This window comes from Mytilus trossulus, chromosome 3 (assembly GCF_036588685.1).
Source record: "Mytilus trossulus isolate FHL-02 chromosome 3, PNRI_Mtr1.1.1.hap1, whole genome shotgun sequence".
Lineage (NCBI taxonomy): Eukaryota > Metazoa > Mollusca > Bivalvia > Mytilida > Mytilidae > Mytilus > Mytilus trossulus.
Genome location: NC_086375.1, coordinates 70043787 through 70063588, shown reverse-complemented (window position 1 = coordinate 70063588; position 19802 = coordinate 70043787). Strand labels below are relative to the sequence as shown.

General features: G+C 31.6%; 1 protein-coding gene across 2 annotated transcripts; it reads right to left on the bottom strand.

The window, feature by feature from the left end:
• Positions 1-1825: 1825 nt before the first annotated feature.
• LOC134712266 (bile acid-CoA:amino acid N-acyltransferase-like) lies at positions 1826-17317 on the bottom strand. 2 transcript variants are annotated; one of them, XM_063573643.1, is made up of 9 exons: positions 17263-17317; positions 15452-15662; positions 13236-13502; positions 11181-11338; positions 9316-9429; positions 7569-7645; positions 6009-6111; positions 3565-3796; positions 1826-1958 (listed from the first exon to the last, which is right to left on the bottom strand). In XM_063573643.1, the coding sequence occupies exons 1-8, from the start codon at positions 17263-17265 to the stop codon at positions 3608-3610; spliced, it is 1122 nt and encodes a 373-aa protein (XP_063429713.1). In that variant the 5' UTR covers positions 17266-17317; the 3' UTR covers positions 1826-1958; positions 3565-3607. The 2 variants fall into 2 exon arrangements, with proteins under 2 accessions (XP_063429713.1, XP_063429714.1); XM_063573644.1 differs by having other exon boundaries at positions 15452-15682; positions 17263-17309.
• Between the last annotated feature and the right edge of the window lie 2485 nt (positions 17318-19802).

Here is a 19802-nt window from a genome sequence, read left to right as displayed (position 1 = left end):
TAGGTTTAATACTAGGGAGCAGCCATTTAACTTCAAGGGTGGTGGGGTATAGTTTTTTGTCCGAGTCGGATATATATGCTCCAACACAGCACTTACACTTTTTAAGTTTTTCGATCCTGTTAATTTAACTTTATTTGTCATTTACTTGACCACATCAAATTGGGGATAAGAATAAAAAAATATTAGCCTCCATATATATCACTCTCATTTCCCTAATAGTTTGACTCTGTTGTTTCCAATGGGATAACATCCAAATTTTCTTGCATTTCTTTAATGAATCTGTAACTTTCGTTCCAGGTGAGATATTAAATAATTTTTTTATTTACTTGTTATATTTAAAGTCCATCAAGAGTTTTAAGTCTAGAATATGAACATTATAAAATGTATAACATGGCGCAAGCCATTATGTAAAATAAAGGCAACAGTAGTATACTGCTCTATGAAATCCGGGTCACAAACTAAAACTGAGGTGAACACATCAACTATGAGAGGAAAACAGAGAAACAATAGATATACTACAAAAGAATTTCTCTGAATTGACAACATTGCATGACAGGACTACAGTTCAAATAAATGCAAAATCGTGGGCAAAATCAACCAGGACACATAAATACACAAATACACATTACTATAGGACATTTCTACATGCTTATGATATCAAATATTTCAGGCTTATAATTTAATACACCATTCGTGCGTTTTTTCTACAAAAGACACTCTTGTGATGCTCAGGTCAAAATAGTAAAAAAGTCACACAAGTACAAATCTCAAGAACATTAATTACCTAATTAATACAAAAATGACAACATTACATGACAGGACTATAGTTCAAATAAATGCAAAATCATTCAATACACAAACATACACAAATAAAGATTACAATAGGACATACTACATGCTTATAGTTATCAAATGTTTCAGGCTTATAATTTAGTACACCATACGTGCGTTTCGTCTACTTAAGACACACCAGTGACGCTTTCATTAAAAAAGTTAAGAAAGTACAAATTTCAAGAGCATTGGTGACCCAAAATTTCTAAAAAGTTGTGCCACATAAAATTGTGCATGAAACTAGTTTTTGTTTCGTATAAACGAGGTTAGATTTATAAATATTAATAATAATTAATAAGTAATACCTTCGTCTTTATTTTCTATGCTTTTTGTCATTTAGGTTTCTAAAGTTTTAATTTTTAATAAGCTTTGGACTATCAGATATTTTCTGCCTCGAGTAGATATTGTTATTGTCGAATTTCTCATCTAGTGCGGAGCAATTGATACCATTAATGTTTTTACTATAATGTTATATACCTGCATCGCAATTTCAAAGGAATCCAAGACAAAGGCAATAATTTAAATTATCATTTTATTAAAGTCTCATCTCTCATCAAGAACAAAATAATTATATAAATTGTAAAATACCCCATAAAATAAGAGCCATTCTATACAAAATCATAAGAGACAATTAAAATTGCATAAATAAACAATATACAATAAAGCACTATTTATATGTATAAAATGTGTACATCTTCTTAAAATTGAATAAACTGTTTCTGCACAAGTCAATTAATACAAATGAATATAAAGTTTTCAAGTATGATATCTGGCAGGAATCTGATTCAATATGTTTTAACTCATTGATACCATTGATACCTTATTAAACAATTATGTATATTTATGCATTGCTTGTGTTACAAGTATTTGTCTTACTGTGAAACGCAAAAAGAAAATAAGACAAACATCACTTAGATTACGATTCTTTGCAAGTCTTTCACCGGTTTCTAAGAGATATTCCTTACCATATAAATGCATCAAAAGATAAGTTCATCATAATTGACTGTTTAGCGAATATACATTGTTTTTCAGTAGCACAGAATGGAAGAACATTATAATTCTATTCCAGGAGTCTTCCTGTGCCTTTGCATGAGCTTCTGTCTTACCTCCCCACATCAATGTTACTTCTAGAATAACAAATAAAAAGTTGTTTTTAATGGTAGTAAGTAGTTAGTTTAGGTTATTATAGTTTTATATACCAAACATTGTAAATGTATTTGAAACAAACAAACCTGTCAAAACACAATACATATTTTATATATCATTCTCAAAATAAAGAACAAACACGAATGTGTACATAGTACACGATGCATCACTCGCAGTATATTTTTTTTATGTTAAGTGGACCGTGTAATTGAGGTAAAAGCTCTAATTTGGCATTTACAATAGATAGATCTTATCATAGGTAACCCGATTCTATGTTTCAAGTTGAGGAATTTCAACTACATCAAAATCTACATTGACCAAAACCTTAAACCTGAAGCGGAACAAACAGACGAATGAACAAACAATTGGAAGAATAAACAGATAGAGGCACAAACCGGAAAATACATGCCTCTAGGTGGGGCATAAAAAGTAACTACTTAGGTGATAAACTTACAAACACTTCAGTGTTCGGCAATTACAGAGAAAATATAAGAAATATTACAAGCATCATTTAGGTCCTATATTTATCTTAATATTTATTAATGATTTGCCTTTATGTTATCCAAATCATAATGGTGATCTATTTGCTTGTGATTGCACTATTTCTACGATTGGAAAAGACAAAAGGTATATAATTAGTTATCAAAGGTACCACGATTATATATAATTTAGTACGCAAGACGCGCGTTTCGTCTACATAAGACAAATCAGTGACGCTCATATCAAAACATTTATAAAGCCAAACTAGTACAATGTTGAAGAGCATTGAGCATCCAAAAGTCCCACAAGTTGTGCCAAATACGGCTAAGGTAATCTATGCCTTGGATAAGAAAATCCTTAGTTTTTCGAAAAAAATAAAGTTTTGTAAACTGGAAATTTATAAAAATGATCACATTATTGATATTCATGTCAACACCGAAGTGTTGACTACTGGGCTGGTGATACCCTCGAGGACGAAACGTCCACAAGCAGTTGCATCGACCCAGTGGTGTAAATAGTTATCAAAGGTACCAGGATTATATATAATATAGTACGTCAGACGCGCTTTTCAGGTATATAAACCAGGCACTCAATGTTGTATTAGAGACATTAATTACATAGTCTCCCTTTTACTACTATCTGGTTCAGTGATATTTTCCGTTGTTTAACATCGTCTTTAATAAAACAACACAATCATACAATTGAAAATAGTAAGAGCATGATTTGATGAGAGAAAGTAGAGGAAAAATCATAAATCAAAACAAGATGGTTTGATTTGTTTTCAGCGGTTCTTGTAAATGAATCACTATCAATTTGTTTTAATGTATCCTTTCTTCAACCATTGTACCCCCTAATTATTAAGTATACCATTCAAAACAGGAAAAACAAGTTGTATAATTCTGTACTTTTTAATAATCTTTTACATTAAACACCCATTTCATGCGTCTTTTTTTAATAAGAAAAGTATTGGTGCCGATAGCTGAGGTTATAATAAGTTATTGGGTTTTTTTAATGAAAAAAGTATTGGTAAGTGAGGTAACTCTTTCCGACTTCTCTTTGTTATTATATCTACCATTTAAAAAGTAATGAAGCTGTATAATCCTATACCTTTTTGTATTTTTTTCCCAAACACATCAATTTCAGTTGTCTTTTAATTTGAAGAAGTCATTGGCAAGTATGGTGGCTCTATTAAATGTCCTGCTTCAGGGTACCTCACTACTGTCAGATTATGTCGTTTACTCTGTGGATAGGTCTCTTTGAACATCTGAGCACATCTTGGATGTAAACTCTGATCATCTTCTCCAACTAAATATAATATCTGTACATCTGTTTTCCATGTCTAAATGTTTTTTTTGTTGAAACAATTAAATCATCTTTATTGCACTAAATGTTGTTTAACAATTTACCTAGCTTACAACGCTAGGCTAAGTATCCCTGTATATCAATTATTATACATCCAGGGAGAATATATAATAAAATATTATATTAATGTTAGTATTTCACAATGAAACATAATACATTATATAAATAAACATCAATACAAATAGATTCTTTCATTTTAATTTTTTTTTGTGTGTATCTGTTTACAAATCGGGAAAAAAATACGCTTCTACGCTTCCATGTCTAAATTATAAAGCAAGTATAAATAGCTGTTCAGCTTAAATTCTTAAAATCGGCAACAATTACTGTTAATCACAAATACATTACAAGGAAATATTTCTCACTAATTAACTATACCATATAATGCTCCGACCTGATAAAAATCATATTCAATATGGTACAAATTTCAATAATTCCATGAAGCAAATACAATTTAAAACAGTTGTTTCCAAATCTGTCTGATACTGAAAGCTAGTACTCCTCCTTAATCCTTCTTTTGGAAGGCCATATAATAAAATTAACGGTACCAATTTTCTTACACCAGATGCGCATTTCGACAATACATGTCTCTTCAGTGATGCTCGTGGCCAAAATATTGGAAATCCAAAGCTTATATAAAAGATGAAGAGCTATAATCCAATAGGTCCAAAAGGTATAGCCAAATCCGTGAAAGGAATCAGAGCTTTGCATGAGGGAGATACATTCCTTAATTTATAATAATTTCTAATACTTTGTAACAAATGTACCCTCATTTTTAGATAGATTCTTGAATTTTAAGTATATATGTACTCTTAAAATTCATGAGTCTATCTAAAAATGTGGGTACTTTTTATATGGCCTTCCAAATACCGTTTCGATCCCTAACATCACTGAAGAGACATTTATTGTCGAAATCCGGATTTGGTGTACAAAAAAAAATTATTGACACCTTAGGTTTGTGGCATAACATCGTGGCCACACGTTATTGTTTTCTGTTTAGTATTAACTTTATATTAAGATCCATTTTGTTACATCTTGTGATCAATTTTATTTGTCAATCGTCAATGGCAGTTGTTCGACCTTTATCAATTGCGTTTTGTTTAAATATACTTTCACTTTTTTGGTCTTATATATTATACATATATAATGTGTGTGTTCAACTCAGTTATTTTGTTGTTGTTGTAATTTTTGTTTATGTCACAAGTATAATTTAACTTATATGACAATAAAGAATTATTATTATTATTATTATTATTATTATTATTATTATTATTATTATTATTATTATTATTATTATTATTATTATTATTATTATTATTATTATTATTATCATTACATAAAACTTGACGTCAAAGGACAAATTATATCTTAAGCATAACATCTTTCAATGTCTGACACTAAAATAATTGAAGCCTATTAAAATAAATTGAGAGGCATTTGCTGTCAACAGAAAGCTTATTTATTTTAAAAATCTAGCAAGCCATAATTCATTAAATTGTGAATGGAAATGGGGTATGTGTCAGAGAGACAACAACACTTCCAAAGAGCAGCAAACAGCCGAAGACCTCCAATGGGACTTCAACACTGCTAGAAAATCCTACAACCAGAGGCAGACTTCAGCTGGCCTCTTTACAAGTATCTGTGTTGATGACTTGTTGATGTACTAGTTCAGTAAAAATAGACGTGCATTGCCAAACAATTAAATAATTAAAGAAGATTGTTGAGCAGGCTCACATTCCCCATGCACCCACATTGTTACTGGGCAAACAACATATCACAAGGTTCATATGTTAGAAGACTCATATCTGCTTCAAAAGTCAAAAACCAAAAACTATTATCAAAGTTAGAAATAACATAAAGGCTATTATCAAAATGTCAAAGGGCAAAATACCTTGAAAAAAATTACATCATAATTTCCTGTCCATATGCACATCTACATACTATGCAGTACATAGTATATCCTCATTATCTACATAATTTTGTGAAATTCTGTTAAGTGGTTTCTTAGAAGTTGTGATGTCAAGAACAAGACTGATGGACGAACTGACAGACAGACTGATGGGTCAAAAACATTATGTCCTACGTAATGATTCATTTAATACCATTCTCTAACATCAGACTTTTTTTTTTTATTAATGTTGCTTGCTTTTTCAAGCTACAGTCTCTATACTTTTACCAATGCAAAGACTTACTTGTGTAAGTTTGTCACACGTTAAATTGACACATATGGCATCCCTTGATCTGAAAACAATACTTGCATCTGGCTGTACAGTTATAGCATCAGAATTGTCCATCCTATATTTAATTATAAGAGAATAAGAATCAATGCCTATTTATGATCACAATGTGGTAAGGGTCTCAGTCACACCCAAGCATACTTTGATTAGAAGAAAAATGGTTGTCTGCATGGGTGTTGATGAACTACCAAAAACACATGAATATACAATAATCAAGATGTAATTCTTGAACTGTAAAAGAGGAACGGAAGATACCAAAGGGACAGTCAAAGTCATAAATCTAAAACAAACTGACAACGCCATGGCTACAAATGAAAAAGAAAAACAGACAAACAATAGTACACATGACACAGCATAGAAAACCAAAGAATAACAAAACGAACCCCACCAAAAACTTGGGGTGATCTCAGGTGCTCCAGAAGGGTAAGCAGATACTGCTCCACATGTGGCACCCGTCGTGTTGCTTATGTGATATCAAATCCGGTAAATAGTCTAATTCGGTAGGTCACATTCATGTAAGGGAAGGGGATTGTAGTTACGACGTAAGGAACATATCCGATATCATCTGTGAAACGGTTATTCCAGAAAGGGTAAGCAGATACTGCTCCCCATGTGACACCTGTCGTGTTGCTTATGTGATATCAAATCCGGTAAATAGTCTAATTCTGTAGGTCACATTCATGTAAGGGAAGGGGATTGTAGTTACGACGTAAGGAACATGTCCGATATCATCTGTGAAACGGTTATTCCAAAAAGGTCAACCAACTCGTGATGGCGTCCGTAAAATTTACGAAGGGATAATTTCAACTTCACCATTTGAAACTCTTAGTTTAATAGCTTCCTTGTGAGCAGCAACCCTTGATCACGAAAATCATGATAGGAAATGCAAGCACGGGAATATCGTATTAATTGGGAGATATATACCCCGTATGCAGGTGCTGCTGGAATGTTGCTACTTAGAAATGGGAAGTTCACAATTGGAAAGCTGAAATCATCTCTTTTGTCGTAATGCACACACTAAATTATCAACTGTTTAACTTCATGTTGAAAGCAAGGTCAGGATTATACAGTGCAAACACAATAAAAGTTAGGACAATCGTTGATTTTTGGAATGATATGTGATTCCGTTGAAACTCGTCAATCTCGAATGAATGCGGTTGTTAGTAAAAATAAATTCAACCAAAAACATGGTATCAATTTAACTTGGGATATGCTTACTACCAATACAGATGAAACTCTTTCCATTCCCCAAATAACTTTGAGAGCTAAACAGGCAAACCTCATATCATATACAAATAAACCAATATGATTAATATATTTTTCATGTGTCAACACTTAGAGTTGCAAAGATCTAACTACACTCCATTCTACTTTTGTCAACATATACAATTTCTGCTTCTAAATTTGAAGATCAATTAAAAAGGTCTTAAACTCAGAAATTAAAACAGAGCATTGTAAGATTCTTGGAAGTAAAGCATGAACACAGGATCTTCATCAGATTCCAAGGAAACTTACTGGACGAAGTTATCAAACGGATCCAATGGAGCTATAGAATTAAATGGAGGACCATTAATGTTCACTACAGCTTTGACCTGAAAAATAAGCATAGGTTATCAATATAAACCAAGTAGTAACTCAATATATGTTATCTGTAAGTGTAAACTTTACTATAATGAAAGATATTTATGACTATTGAACAGCAGTTTACTACTGTTGGCTTTATTGATCAGTCTATTTGATTTCAGATCAAATTAGACATTTGATTTGATACAAGTGTGTAATTGTTGAGCTATAATATGAGTGATGCAACTAACATGCTGCATATAGTCGATATTTCCAGTAAAATTCATTGGAAATAACAATATGATTATTAGCAGGGTTTTAAAACTTTGAAAAAAATGTATCCACATTTTTTTTTAGGATTTCTCCAATTCATTTAATTTTTTCTTCGAATTCATCAAATAGTTATGTATATAACTATTACCATTCTATCAGTGTGCTGAAGCAACAACAGAACCATAGAGAATCAACAAAGACAAACTTTATTCGTATAATCATATAAACCAAATTCAAACAGGAAGTTCTTTTTCTAAATAATGGACATTTTATAAAATAACACATAGTTGAGAGGGGGAATGTACAGATGGTTAACCCCCAAAACCCAAAAATATTGTAACCTGAGGTGAAGTCCAGGTTAACAATGTCATTTTGATGGGTAACAATCCGCTCTTTCCTTTTTGAATTTAAAACCATGTTATCAATTGTCATTGAAAATTAAACATCTGTCCCCAATGACATTTTCTGCCAAGTAGCATACAATGCATGTTTCTCGTTTTTTTTTATATAGATTAGACTGTTGGTTTTCCCGTTTGAATTGATTTACGCTAGTAGTTTTGGGGCTCTTTATAGCTTGTTGTTCGGTGTGAGCTATGGCTCCGTGTTGAAGGCCGTACATTGGCCCATTATGGTTTACTTTTATTAATTGTTATTTGGATGGAGAGTTGTCTCATTGGAACTCACACCACATCTTCCTATATCTATGAATATGCTTCTCTCTTTTTGCTGTGTTTTTTTTTAACAGATGATAATGTATTCCAATTGTGTGTTGTTTTTGCTAACAGTAAGATAATGTAATTATAAATGCGAATTGATAAAGGTAAAAAAGCAAATTGCAGGTCCTTAAAATTTGAGAAAAATAAAGACTGTGTATTTTTCTATCATCAATGGACGCATACATTACAGTTATTTTCATAGCGTTTTGAAATGTATTTATCTTTAGTGTTTAGCTGGAAGAGCTGAACAATTATGTTGTATTCGTTAATCACTGCAATGTTACCTAGCACCAACAAAAGAAAAGTTGGATCTCTAGCATTTATAGAATGAGGTCATATGAATCCTTATTTTTTGTCTTTTCGAATCGGCTATGTTTTGCTTGAAAAATGTTAATTTTAAAAAAAATCAACAGTTGCTTTTTTTTATTATTTGTTTTGGTAAGACAGAAAACTAAAATGACAACATACAAAATCATTTCAGTATTTCCCAACAATCCATAAGTGAGGATATACAATGTCTATATGCTTATAGTCTAATAAGATGCTACATAAAGAGAGTGGTCAAAATGAAAATTTCAGTTCACAAAATTAAAAGTGTTAAATATTAAAAGTTTCACTTACAATCTGGATTTTTGTGTTCACTAAGTGTATAAATAAGTCTTTTTTGTCGACCATATGGTTATAAAAATCTTACAGCAGTGATGTTTTACCTGTGTACAAATTGTAGATAATAAAAGTCCTAGTTCTCCCCCTTTAGATACTCCCAATATTCCTATACCTGTTTTCATAATCTCAGGATGACTACAGAACCATGTAATTGCTTCCTGTAAATATAGACATGCTCATACTTTATACTTCAGGGCTATTCAATTTCGCGATTTTTAAATTTACATAATGTAGTTTAATAAGGAAAGATCCAAGTTTAACATTTTCGCGACGATTTATATTCGCGTTTTTTTTCTACTCGCGAAAGTCTCTAAAATAAATAGCTCGCGAAAACAAGTTTGTTTACAGTATGTGATGCATGTCATGTATCAAAAAATATATTTTCCTGTATAAAGACTGTTAACAAAGTTATAAAGGAAAACTTTTGTTTTCATGTATGAAGTTGTTTTGAAGTAAGCAAATAGTGTAACGCAATAGTTCTGTTTATCCTCTGAAATCTTCAACCATAATTTCAATTCTAATATGACGTGCTTCTTTCGCCTGGTAAACAACACCGTTTGAAAATTCTCGATATATCTATACCTAGCGCAGACTCAGAAATATACATAATAATGGATGTTACAATATACCTCCCACGTAAATCCACATGTATTTGAACCTATTTGAAACGCATTGCCGATTTTATTGAACTAGAAATTATAATAAAACAAATGACAAAAGAAGTATTCTTATTCGGATGCATTATAAAAAGAATTAGTATACTGCAACTAGTTGTGTTTATTTCCTAAATATAGTAACACAGCTATATTTTGTGCAATGTCAATTTCATCATGGAACACTGTCTCCACAGACAGGGGTTCAGTAAGGGATGAAAATAAGCTTGATATTTATGTTACGATTTTAACAGCTATCACTCATATACTAACTTAAGTTGAAGTAAAAAAAATAATTTATTTTGTAACCATCGAAGTTTGTATAATATTGTATTAAAATGGAATTCTGAGGTACGTTTTGTTTTGTTTTATTTTCTATTCTATTGCATGATTCGCAAATTAACTGATTTCAGCGAGTCAACATGGCAAATCCTTCGTTACGAAATATCAATTTTGGTTTTGACGGTAGCTAACGAGAAAACATGTAAATTAAAAATCGCCAATATTGGGTTTGAGAATTAAACATATTTTTTTCTAGCGGCTACAAACGAAATAATCAATGCAAGCTAAAGATTTCTGAGAATATTTGAGCTTTATCTAACAAGGAGTAAAAAAGAACAGCTACACACACGGCTTCAGTATTTGAGTGAACTTATTTGTCCTATTAGAATCGAAATAATTCATGGAGAGCCATAGATTTGTTGTAAATTTACACATGGCCTGGGCCGTGATATTCGTTAATTTTATCCCTCGCTAACGCTCAGGATAAAATTCGAATATCACGGCCCAGGCCATGTGGAAATTTCCAACAAATCTATGGCTTCCATGAATTATTTCTTAAATATATATTGGCAGTGCAATTAAATATGTTAATTGAGATAAACACTCAGATACATGTACAAGTAATCGTTATTATGAGTTAATATAAACTATTTTGTTTTCAGTCATGAAGCGAGTCTTTTGACCTATTGGTTTCTGATGGTTCTGATCCATGGAAAATACCTCATGACGCACTAAATTATAATCCTTGTACCTTTGATAACTATTCACTGGTTGTTGAACAAGTTTGAAATATTCAATAGATAAAATATTCTAGTTATGTCACTATAAAATAGAATGACAAATCATGGCGCCTGTAATAATGAATTAGACACCATTAAAATAAACCTTCTATACACATAGCAATACGTGTCATGTATTATCTTAATTGGTATTAGCAATTTATGATACAATGTATATTTCATCTTGTTAAAAACCTGCAAATATGATGTCTCAATTTTGTCAACTTCATAAGAACTCATATAACATAAAGCAAATGTAATAAACCCTTTGTTTGCAAGCATGGCAGCCCTGAACTCCATTATACCCCCAACAGTACCAAACATATCTAACACTCCAGGAAATGGACCATTTCCTGCAATATACAAAGAACAACACACAATATATATAACTACTATAAGTATGTCATCACAGCAATGTCAAATCTGCAAATTTGCAGAAGCAAATGTTTGTTCTTCCCTTGCAGGGATTTGAACTTATGCTATTGCTACATGTGTGCACTGTGTCAAGCGCTCAAGACAACTCTGCCATATAAACCGAACTAAAATTTTAGCTGTTATTGGCATTTTGTAACCTTTCTCTTAGAATCTAAAGTTGTAACACAGTGCATGTTACATTAAGCATAAAAAAGGAATTAATTGCAGATTGGCTAACTTATCTGTTGTATAGGATCGTTAGCTGCAGTTACAGAAATATTTATATGATAAGTACGTCTTAACAAGTAAGAACTCTATGACAGATCCATCCATTGAATCACTCATCGCGTGATACACAGCTGAAAACACATGTTATATTCATAATTATTCTTAAATTTTATATATGTTATCTGTAATCTGATATAAAAGTGTAAACTTTACTATAATGAAAGATATTTATGACTTTTGAACAGCAGTTTACTACCGTTGGCTTTATTGATCAGTCTGTTTGATTTCAGATCAAATTAGACATTTGATTTGATACAATAGTTATCAAAAGTACCAGGATTATAATTTAGTACGCCAGACGCGCGTTTCGTCTACACAAGACTCATCAGTGACGCTCATATCAAAATACTTATAAAGCCAAACTAGTACAAAGTTGAAGAGCATTGAGGATCCAAAATTCCAAAAAGTTGTGCCAAATACGGCTAAGGTAATCTATGCCTGGGATAAGAAAATCCTTAGTTTTTTGTAAAATTCAAAGTTTTGTTAACAGGAAATTTATAAAAATGTCCACATTACTGATATTCATGTCAACACCGAAGTGTTGACTACTGCGCTGGTGATACCCTCGGGGACGAAACGTCCACCAGCAGTGGCATCGACCCAGTGGTTTAAATAGTTATCAAAAGTACCAGGATTATAATTAAGTACGCCAGACGCGCGTTTCGTCTACATAAGACTCATCAGTGACGCTCAAATCAAAATATTTATAAAGCCAAACTAATACAAAGTTGAAGAGCATTGATGATCCAAAATTCCAAAAAGTTGTGCCAAATACGGCTAAGGTAATCTATGCCTGGGATAAGAAAATAAATAATGGACATTTTATAAAATAACACATAGTTGAGAGTGTGTTGAGAATTTTAGCTGTTATTGGACTATTGTAACCTTTCTCTTAGAAGTTGTAACACAGTGCATGTTACATTAAGCATAAAAAAAAGAATTAATTGCAGATTGGCTAACTTATCTGTTGTATAGGATCGTTAGCTGCAGTTACAGAAATATTTATATGATATGTACGTCTTAACAAGTAAGAACTCTATGACAGATCCATCCATTGAATCACTCATCGCGTGATACACAGCTGAAAACACATATTATATTCATAATTATTCTTATATTTTATCGAGACCACAACGCCTGCACTGTGTCCAGCACTCTAGACCACTCTGATGCCTAGTGTTAATTTTTAATGTGAACTTGTAGAATCTTAAAAGCAAAATCGGATTTTGTCAAATGCTTAGTTTGTTTCTGTGTTTGTTACATTTTTATGGTGTGTCGTCATTCTCCTCTTATATTTAATGTGTTTCCCTCGGTTTTGGTTTATGACACAGATTTTTTTTCTATCGATATTTTATGAGTTTTAAACATCGATATACTACTGTTGCCTTTATTGTAAACCTTCCAGCAATGTGTATATTTGCAGTCATTTTGTAAATGGGTGGCAACAAATAGTTTTTACAGAGGGAATCAATTTGGAATAGCAAATAAATAATACATACCTATATTATAAAGATGAATAAAATGACTAATAGAAGTGTATATACTTACCTGGAGGAATAAAGAGTGTTCCTTTCAGTCTTTCATGCTTTATTTCCACTCTAGTTACATCATTTCTTTTGAATAACCTCTCTATTGACTTGATTGCTAAGGGTTTAAATTCATCTGAATGAACATTATCCCAGGTAAGATGACCTTCATATATAGTAATTTTCACTTCCTGGGGTGTCTTCACTTTCCTTTTTATATATCGTCTTCCTGCAGGTTCTTGTCCAGGATCTTCTATCATACTCCAAAATAATCCCATTGGTTTGATACCTAAAATGCAAAAGGTTTTAAATATCTTTCTATATATTTACAGCAATGCTTGTTATATCCTCAGGGTGTTTTGTCCAATTTTGACCAAAGCAACATGAAGACTCCATGTGAGACTTATTCCCCCATCTGTATTAATTGTGACAAAGTTCATCTATTAATGTATTGTATAAATGGTAAGTGAGAGAGATATAGACCTAATGTATATTGATTTAAGGTCCTTCGTTGGTTCACTAAAATAAGATTGAGGTCAAGGTCAACTGTCATGTCATATTCTAAATTTTGACTGTTCCTTGTTTTTTTATCTTCTCTTGACACTTTTTTTATGTATAAAAAAAGAAGTGCAAAATGTTTGCCTCATTGTGATGAAGATATGATACATTTGGTCTAAAACAATCCAATGATATCTTATAGGAATTATTGTCACTGAAATGGTTAAATTTAAGGTTAATTGATTATTACTTCAACTTGATACATGATAATCTATAGGCTCTTTTGCAAAATGTTAGGTGGCATATGACCTCGAACAATATCAACCAGAAGTGACCTTGAGTAAACTGGTTGGACCTATTTTTATCTATAAGTACCTAGCTAATACATATTTTTAAATAGACATACATTAACATCAAAGAAGTGAGAAATAATTTAATTTGAATTTAAGATCTTGAGTGTAGAGGCTAAAACTGTTTATTTGAAAAGATGTAGTTAATACTCTCATGTACATGAACTTTATTTATATGTTTAATGACCTATCTTTCCATTTGGAGCTAGTCATTGATATAAACAGAAAGTGTGCTATGATTGGCAATGAGACATCTATCCTCCAGAATCAAACAACAAAGATGTAAAAAAAACAGTCATGGGAATATACATGTGTAATTTTCAGTGTGAAGTCTTCTTTTTTTCCTATGAAATGTGTTTTTATTTCTTTTCTTTTGGTGTTGATCTATTTTTCTTGTACTTATTGTTTTCGATCATCATCCATTTGTCAGATATCTTCCTTTTATCATATTGTTGGTACAAGACAATAACATTCAAAACTAAGGAGTAAATTAAGACTCACAAAACCAAAGGACATTTACATCTACAGTTAGAGGTCGGTCATTTAAAGACGTATCAACCATATCATATACGTTGACGTATCCGCATCTGCAGATATATTAAAAAAACAGTATGTGATTTCGAACTTTAATTTTATGTACTTTCAATAATGCAAATGGGCAGCTGATTAAGTTCTAACGCAAAAAAAAAAACAATTAGAATATATCGAGTTTTTGTGGAACATGTAATCCGAATTTTAAATATAATCCGAATAGTTGGGACAGTTTTGCAGTTACAGGCATGATAGGAGTGAATACGGTAAAATCGTTTGTTTGTGTATTAACGTGTGCTCACGTAGAACCAAATTGGTATTGGACAAATAAAGTGATACTCAGTACATTGTTTTAGATGTATTTATATGACTTTTGAAGACAGCTCGTGTTTATATAACCTGTTATGATAAAATTGCAAGTGAACAATATTCAAAGTTTCTTACATGTATATAAGTGTACATATGATTTTTTCTTTTTTGTGTTAATTTATGCAAGATATTGAAATATTTTTAAGTGGATTATTAAAGGATTGTGAATAATATACGTGTACCTGCCCGACATTGGTTCCCTTTTATGGGCATGTAAAAGTAGTTAATAGACCCCCGTATTTTTTTTTTACAAAACACCACTATCGCAAATATTGAAAGTGAATGTTTGATTGTTTCGAAGAGATTCCAATTTTTAAAAAATGAAGCAAAGCGTATAATGGTCTTAAGCTCGGGATCACATAATATTTTTTGATATATCTGCAGATGCAGATACGTCAACGTATACGATACGGTTATAAATAATAATTAAAAGAAACAACACGAACTCCACTAAAAACCGGGAGTGAAATACAAGGTTATATTACTATACCTGTATACGTTCCTGACAGGGATGATTTATGTGCCAAAGATAATGATCCATTTTTATCTGCTGTGTAACAAGCAAATGATGAAAATTTAGAATTTCCTTCGGCTGTTGAGGCTTTCACAGTTGTATCCTGGTATGCTTGTAGTCCACAAATCAATATCAGTAATTTATCATCAACTAGAGGATATTCTGGTGATATCAAAATGTCTGGCATCTGAAAAGTGTTTAAACAATCTGGTGGAAAATATATCATAGTTTAAATATATTACCGAATATAGGATAAATTTTATCATCATCTAAGTATGTGCAGATGTTGGTATCATTTCAAATGTATCTGACTGTATCATAAAGACTAGAAGAGCAAAATAAAGCAATAAGACATGATTGGCCCAAAGCTCTTCTTTAATAATACAACATTAATGATTGTATTTCCTCACTCATTATTTTGAGGAATATACTAGTGTAAAAAATGAAATTGCTGTGTGTTGTCTCCCCTCCTAAATAGTTTCAGTTTATTGTAATTGTTCAGTAAAAGAAAATCAGCACAATTACTTGCACACTTTAATTTAAACCGTAATTGTTCTCCTCCTCAATGTGTCTTGATTGACAAACAAATAATGTTGTTTGTGTTTTCAATATAACATACCAGTAACTGATCATAACACAAGCAGTAACTTATCATATATTGTAACACATTGTCAAGCAGTCACATATCAGTCAGATTTTGTCATTTCTTACTCTGTAATGTGTAATCATATCATTAAAGACACATAATAACACCAGGATGATGGTTTCTACTATGTGACCTATTTGTGGATCTTGTTTTGCTGATCATTTTTGTTTTAAAAGATTCCCTTTATCTACATGTATTATACATGAAGACAAAAATAATATAGAAATGGTAACACTCATCATTTAAGGGTTATAGATTGTGACTTGATTTGAGAGTTGTCTCATTGGCACTGTCACAAAACATGGAATTAATATGGTTACAGGTAATGAGAACTGATAAATTACTATGTTTATAACTTTGTACCTTTGTTTTGGGGTCAAAAGTAAGCTTCTACATACCCTCATCTTGAAAATGTTGTAGTGATATATATGGAAAGTCATTTAACTATTCATTCTTACTTCTAGATATCTAATAAACTAAGTTAACTTTACAAGATATTTCATACAGTTTGTAAGATATCTTGTATAGTTAATGTTATCTTACACATGTACATGTATATCCGTTATAAGATATCTTATAAAGTTTATAAGATATGAAATAATCGAAAAGATATCTTATAAAAAAGAGATATCTTATAAAATATATGAAATATCTTATAAAAAAATATACATTTTGTATAAGCTTTATACATTTTTATTCTTGATTGATGTGTGTCAGCTTTTGATTTTGTCATTTGATGACTGACTTTCCATTTAAATTTTCTTTGAAGAACTGTTTAGTTTTTTTTGTTGATTTACTTTTATGCGATATCTATAAAATATCTAATAAAGTATAGACTATCAGATATCTTATAAAATTTATAAGATATATTAAAAAGTATATAAAATCTCTTATGAAGTGTATATGATATCTTATAAAGTTTATGAGGTAGTCTTATTAAAACTAGCTAATGTAAGATAGCTTATATATATTATACAAGTCTAAATTTAAAACTACGTTCAAACATATATATATATTGACTTTCTTTAACCTCACGGTTAATTGTGTTACAATGTCAATGTGGTAACTTGTGCAGTGTGTATAAATCTTCAAATTAACATATTTCCGCACAGAAATCACACGTAAGATCTTGTAATTTTACCATTCGAGATTGTTTACATATTTGTGGGCAGTGTCAGGTGATACCGGAAATCTACTTTAGGTTACAAAATACAACGATAACGGACGCCTTCGTATTTATTCCGAGTTTCGAAAATGTCACAGTGATGGTGATGGTTGGTGTCTCTTTTGGTGCTGAGAATATTTGATAAATATATTGTGTTGTTACATATATAGCGATATAAACCGTCACAAAGTGTATATATTGTACAAACCAGTTGATATTTAGTATTATCGACAAAAACATTCAAATTAATACCTACTTTTCCCGTCTACAAACAATAATATTTGGTAGCTGTATTTTGATTTTCGCGGGGCCCGTGCACATCCGGTCCGCGGATATCCAAAACCAACATTCAACACTGAAAAATAAATACTACAAAAAGTACTATACACAAATATGTCTTTATGCTAATTCACAGAAAACTGCATATATTCCTTCAAAAGAGTAGGTTATATATAAAACTACTTAAGGTCGGCCTAAATTAACACCCATCATAATATAAACTGACTGTAAAGGGTTTAATTTACAGTCTCAAGCATTCACATCAGCTGAAAAAGATCTAACCTGGTATTGCATGAGAGGAGCTAGAACTAGAAATTGTAAAGAGTGGATTCGAGAGTCTATTGACGCAATTTTAGAAGTAGAAGGCAATATATGGGTGTACATATGGGCAGGAACCTGTGACTTTGGTGCTACAAACGGGAAATATATATCCCTGCGTATTCTGCGTATGTTGAGGACTTTATTTCAGAAACTAACCTCATCATCCATTGTGTCAACGCCCATCCCGGATGTAAAGTAACTATGTTAAAAGTACCACTATACATCATTGTAAGTTGGAAATGGGCCGCTGGTAAAGGTAGGAACGACAGAGGAAGGTTTAATGACCAAGAAAAACAACTGGAAGAACAAATAATTGCTGTCAATAGAAAAAATAAGAGAACTTAACATAGCAAACGAAAGTTACTCTCCAAAATTAAGCTCAGGCCTTACACTCATCCAAAAATATAGATAAGGTAGTAACCATCAAGTAGCAAGAAGGGTGCAACACAGATATGAATTATACTTTGACGGGATACACCCATGGCAATTACTCTCAAAAGTCTGGCTGAGAAAAATAGAACAGCAAACAATAAAAGACTGCTGGGAAAGTTTAAATTAGTATTCTATGATTTAAAAGAAAACATCTTATCTCTAAATTGTAAGCGTGGGTTTCTCCACACTTAACTGTATTTAATTGGAAACCCTTTATTATTAAAACTACACCTTTTTTATACATCAATAGAAAAAGAAAACAGCTAGAAAGTAAGCGTGGGTTACTCCACACTAAACTGACATGTTATGAGTATTGAAAGTGAAGGACCAAGGTTATTTTTATATTTTAACAAACACAAGGTTACATTCTTCTACACAGAAAACGTGGATTCCAACACACTAAACTCACATATTATACAGTTTGACTGCATTCTTTGGAACAAGTAAGCGTGGAATTCTCCACACTAAACTGACATTTTACAGAAATTTATAATCGAGCCTACAATCCAAAAAACTTTAAGCTTTTAACAGTGTTCAACCAAAAGCCTATATCAAAATTTTTAACCACATCTTTATTATGAAGCTGCTTTTATCATTTTAAAGATCTGATCAAAAATTTTAATCACATTTTATCAGAACTGTTTTAAGTGTAATGCATATTTTAGAACTAGCATTAACATAGAACTATTTTAACTTGTAACATATATCTTATGTATAAAAAAGAAGATGTGGTATGATTGCCAATGAGACAACTATCCACAAAAGACCAAAATGACACAAACATTAGGAACTAGAGGTCACCGTATGACCTTCAACAATGAGCAAAGCCCATACTGCATAGTCAGCTATAAAAGGCCCCGATAAGACAATGTAAAACAATTCAAACGAGAAAACTAACGGCCTTATTTATGTACATAAATGATCGAAAAACAAATATGTAACACGTTAACAAACGACAACCCCTGAGTTACAGGCTCCTGATTAGACTGCATTTTAAAAGAACTGCTTATCACAAAATAAAATAATATTAAACATTATATGATACATATATATATTTATATGTTAAAAAGATGAATAATGGATAAAATATTATCAACATGCTCTGCTTCAAGGACATCTGCAGAAAAATAAAGGCAAAAAAACCTTCGATCTGAATCTTGACAAAGCAATCTCCAAGAAAATTTTAGTTGCAAGGAGAGAAGTGCACTCTGCATATGAACAAACAAAAGGCGAAGTGTTCGGGACTGTTGATGCAGTGACATTTGAATTAATGAAGAATGCCATCCCACACTACTATGAAAATATCATGCCAGCCATAGATACGCCAAAACAACAGACGATCAAGACAGAAATGGAATCACAGTCAGTAAAGTTTTCAAAGTATTCTTAACAAACATTAACATCAGTTTACATTCACTCTTTATTACACATACTGTAAGTTTCTGGTAAATGGTAAAGATGTCCACACCCTTATTACTACCGAT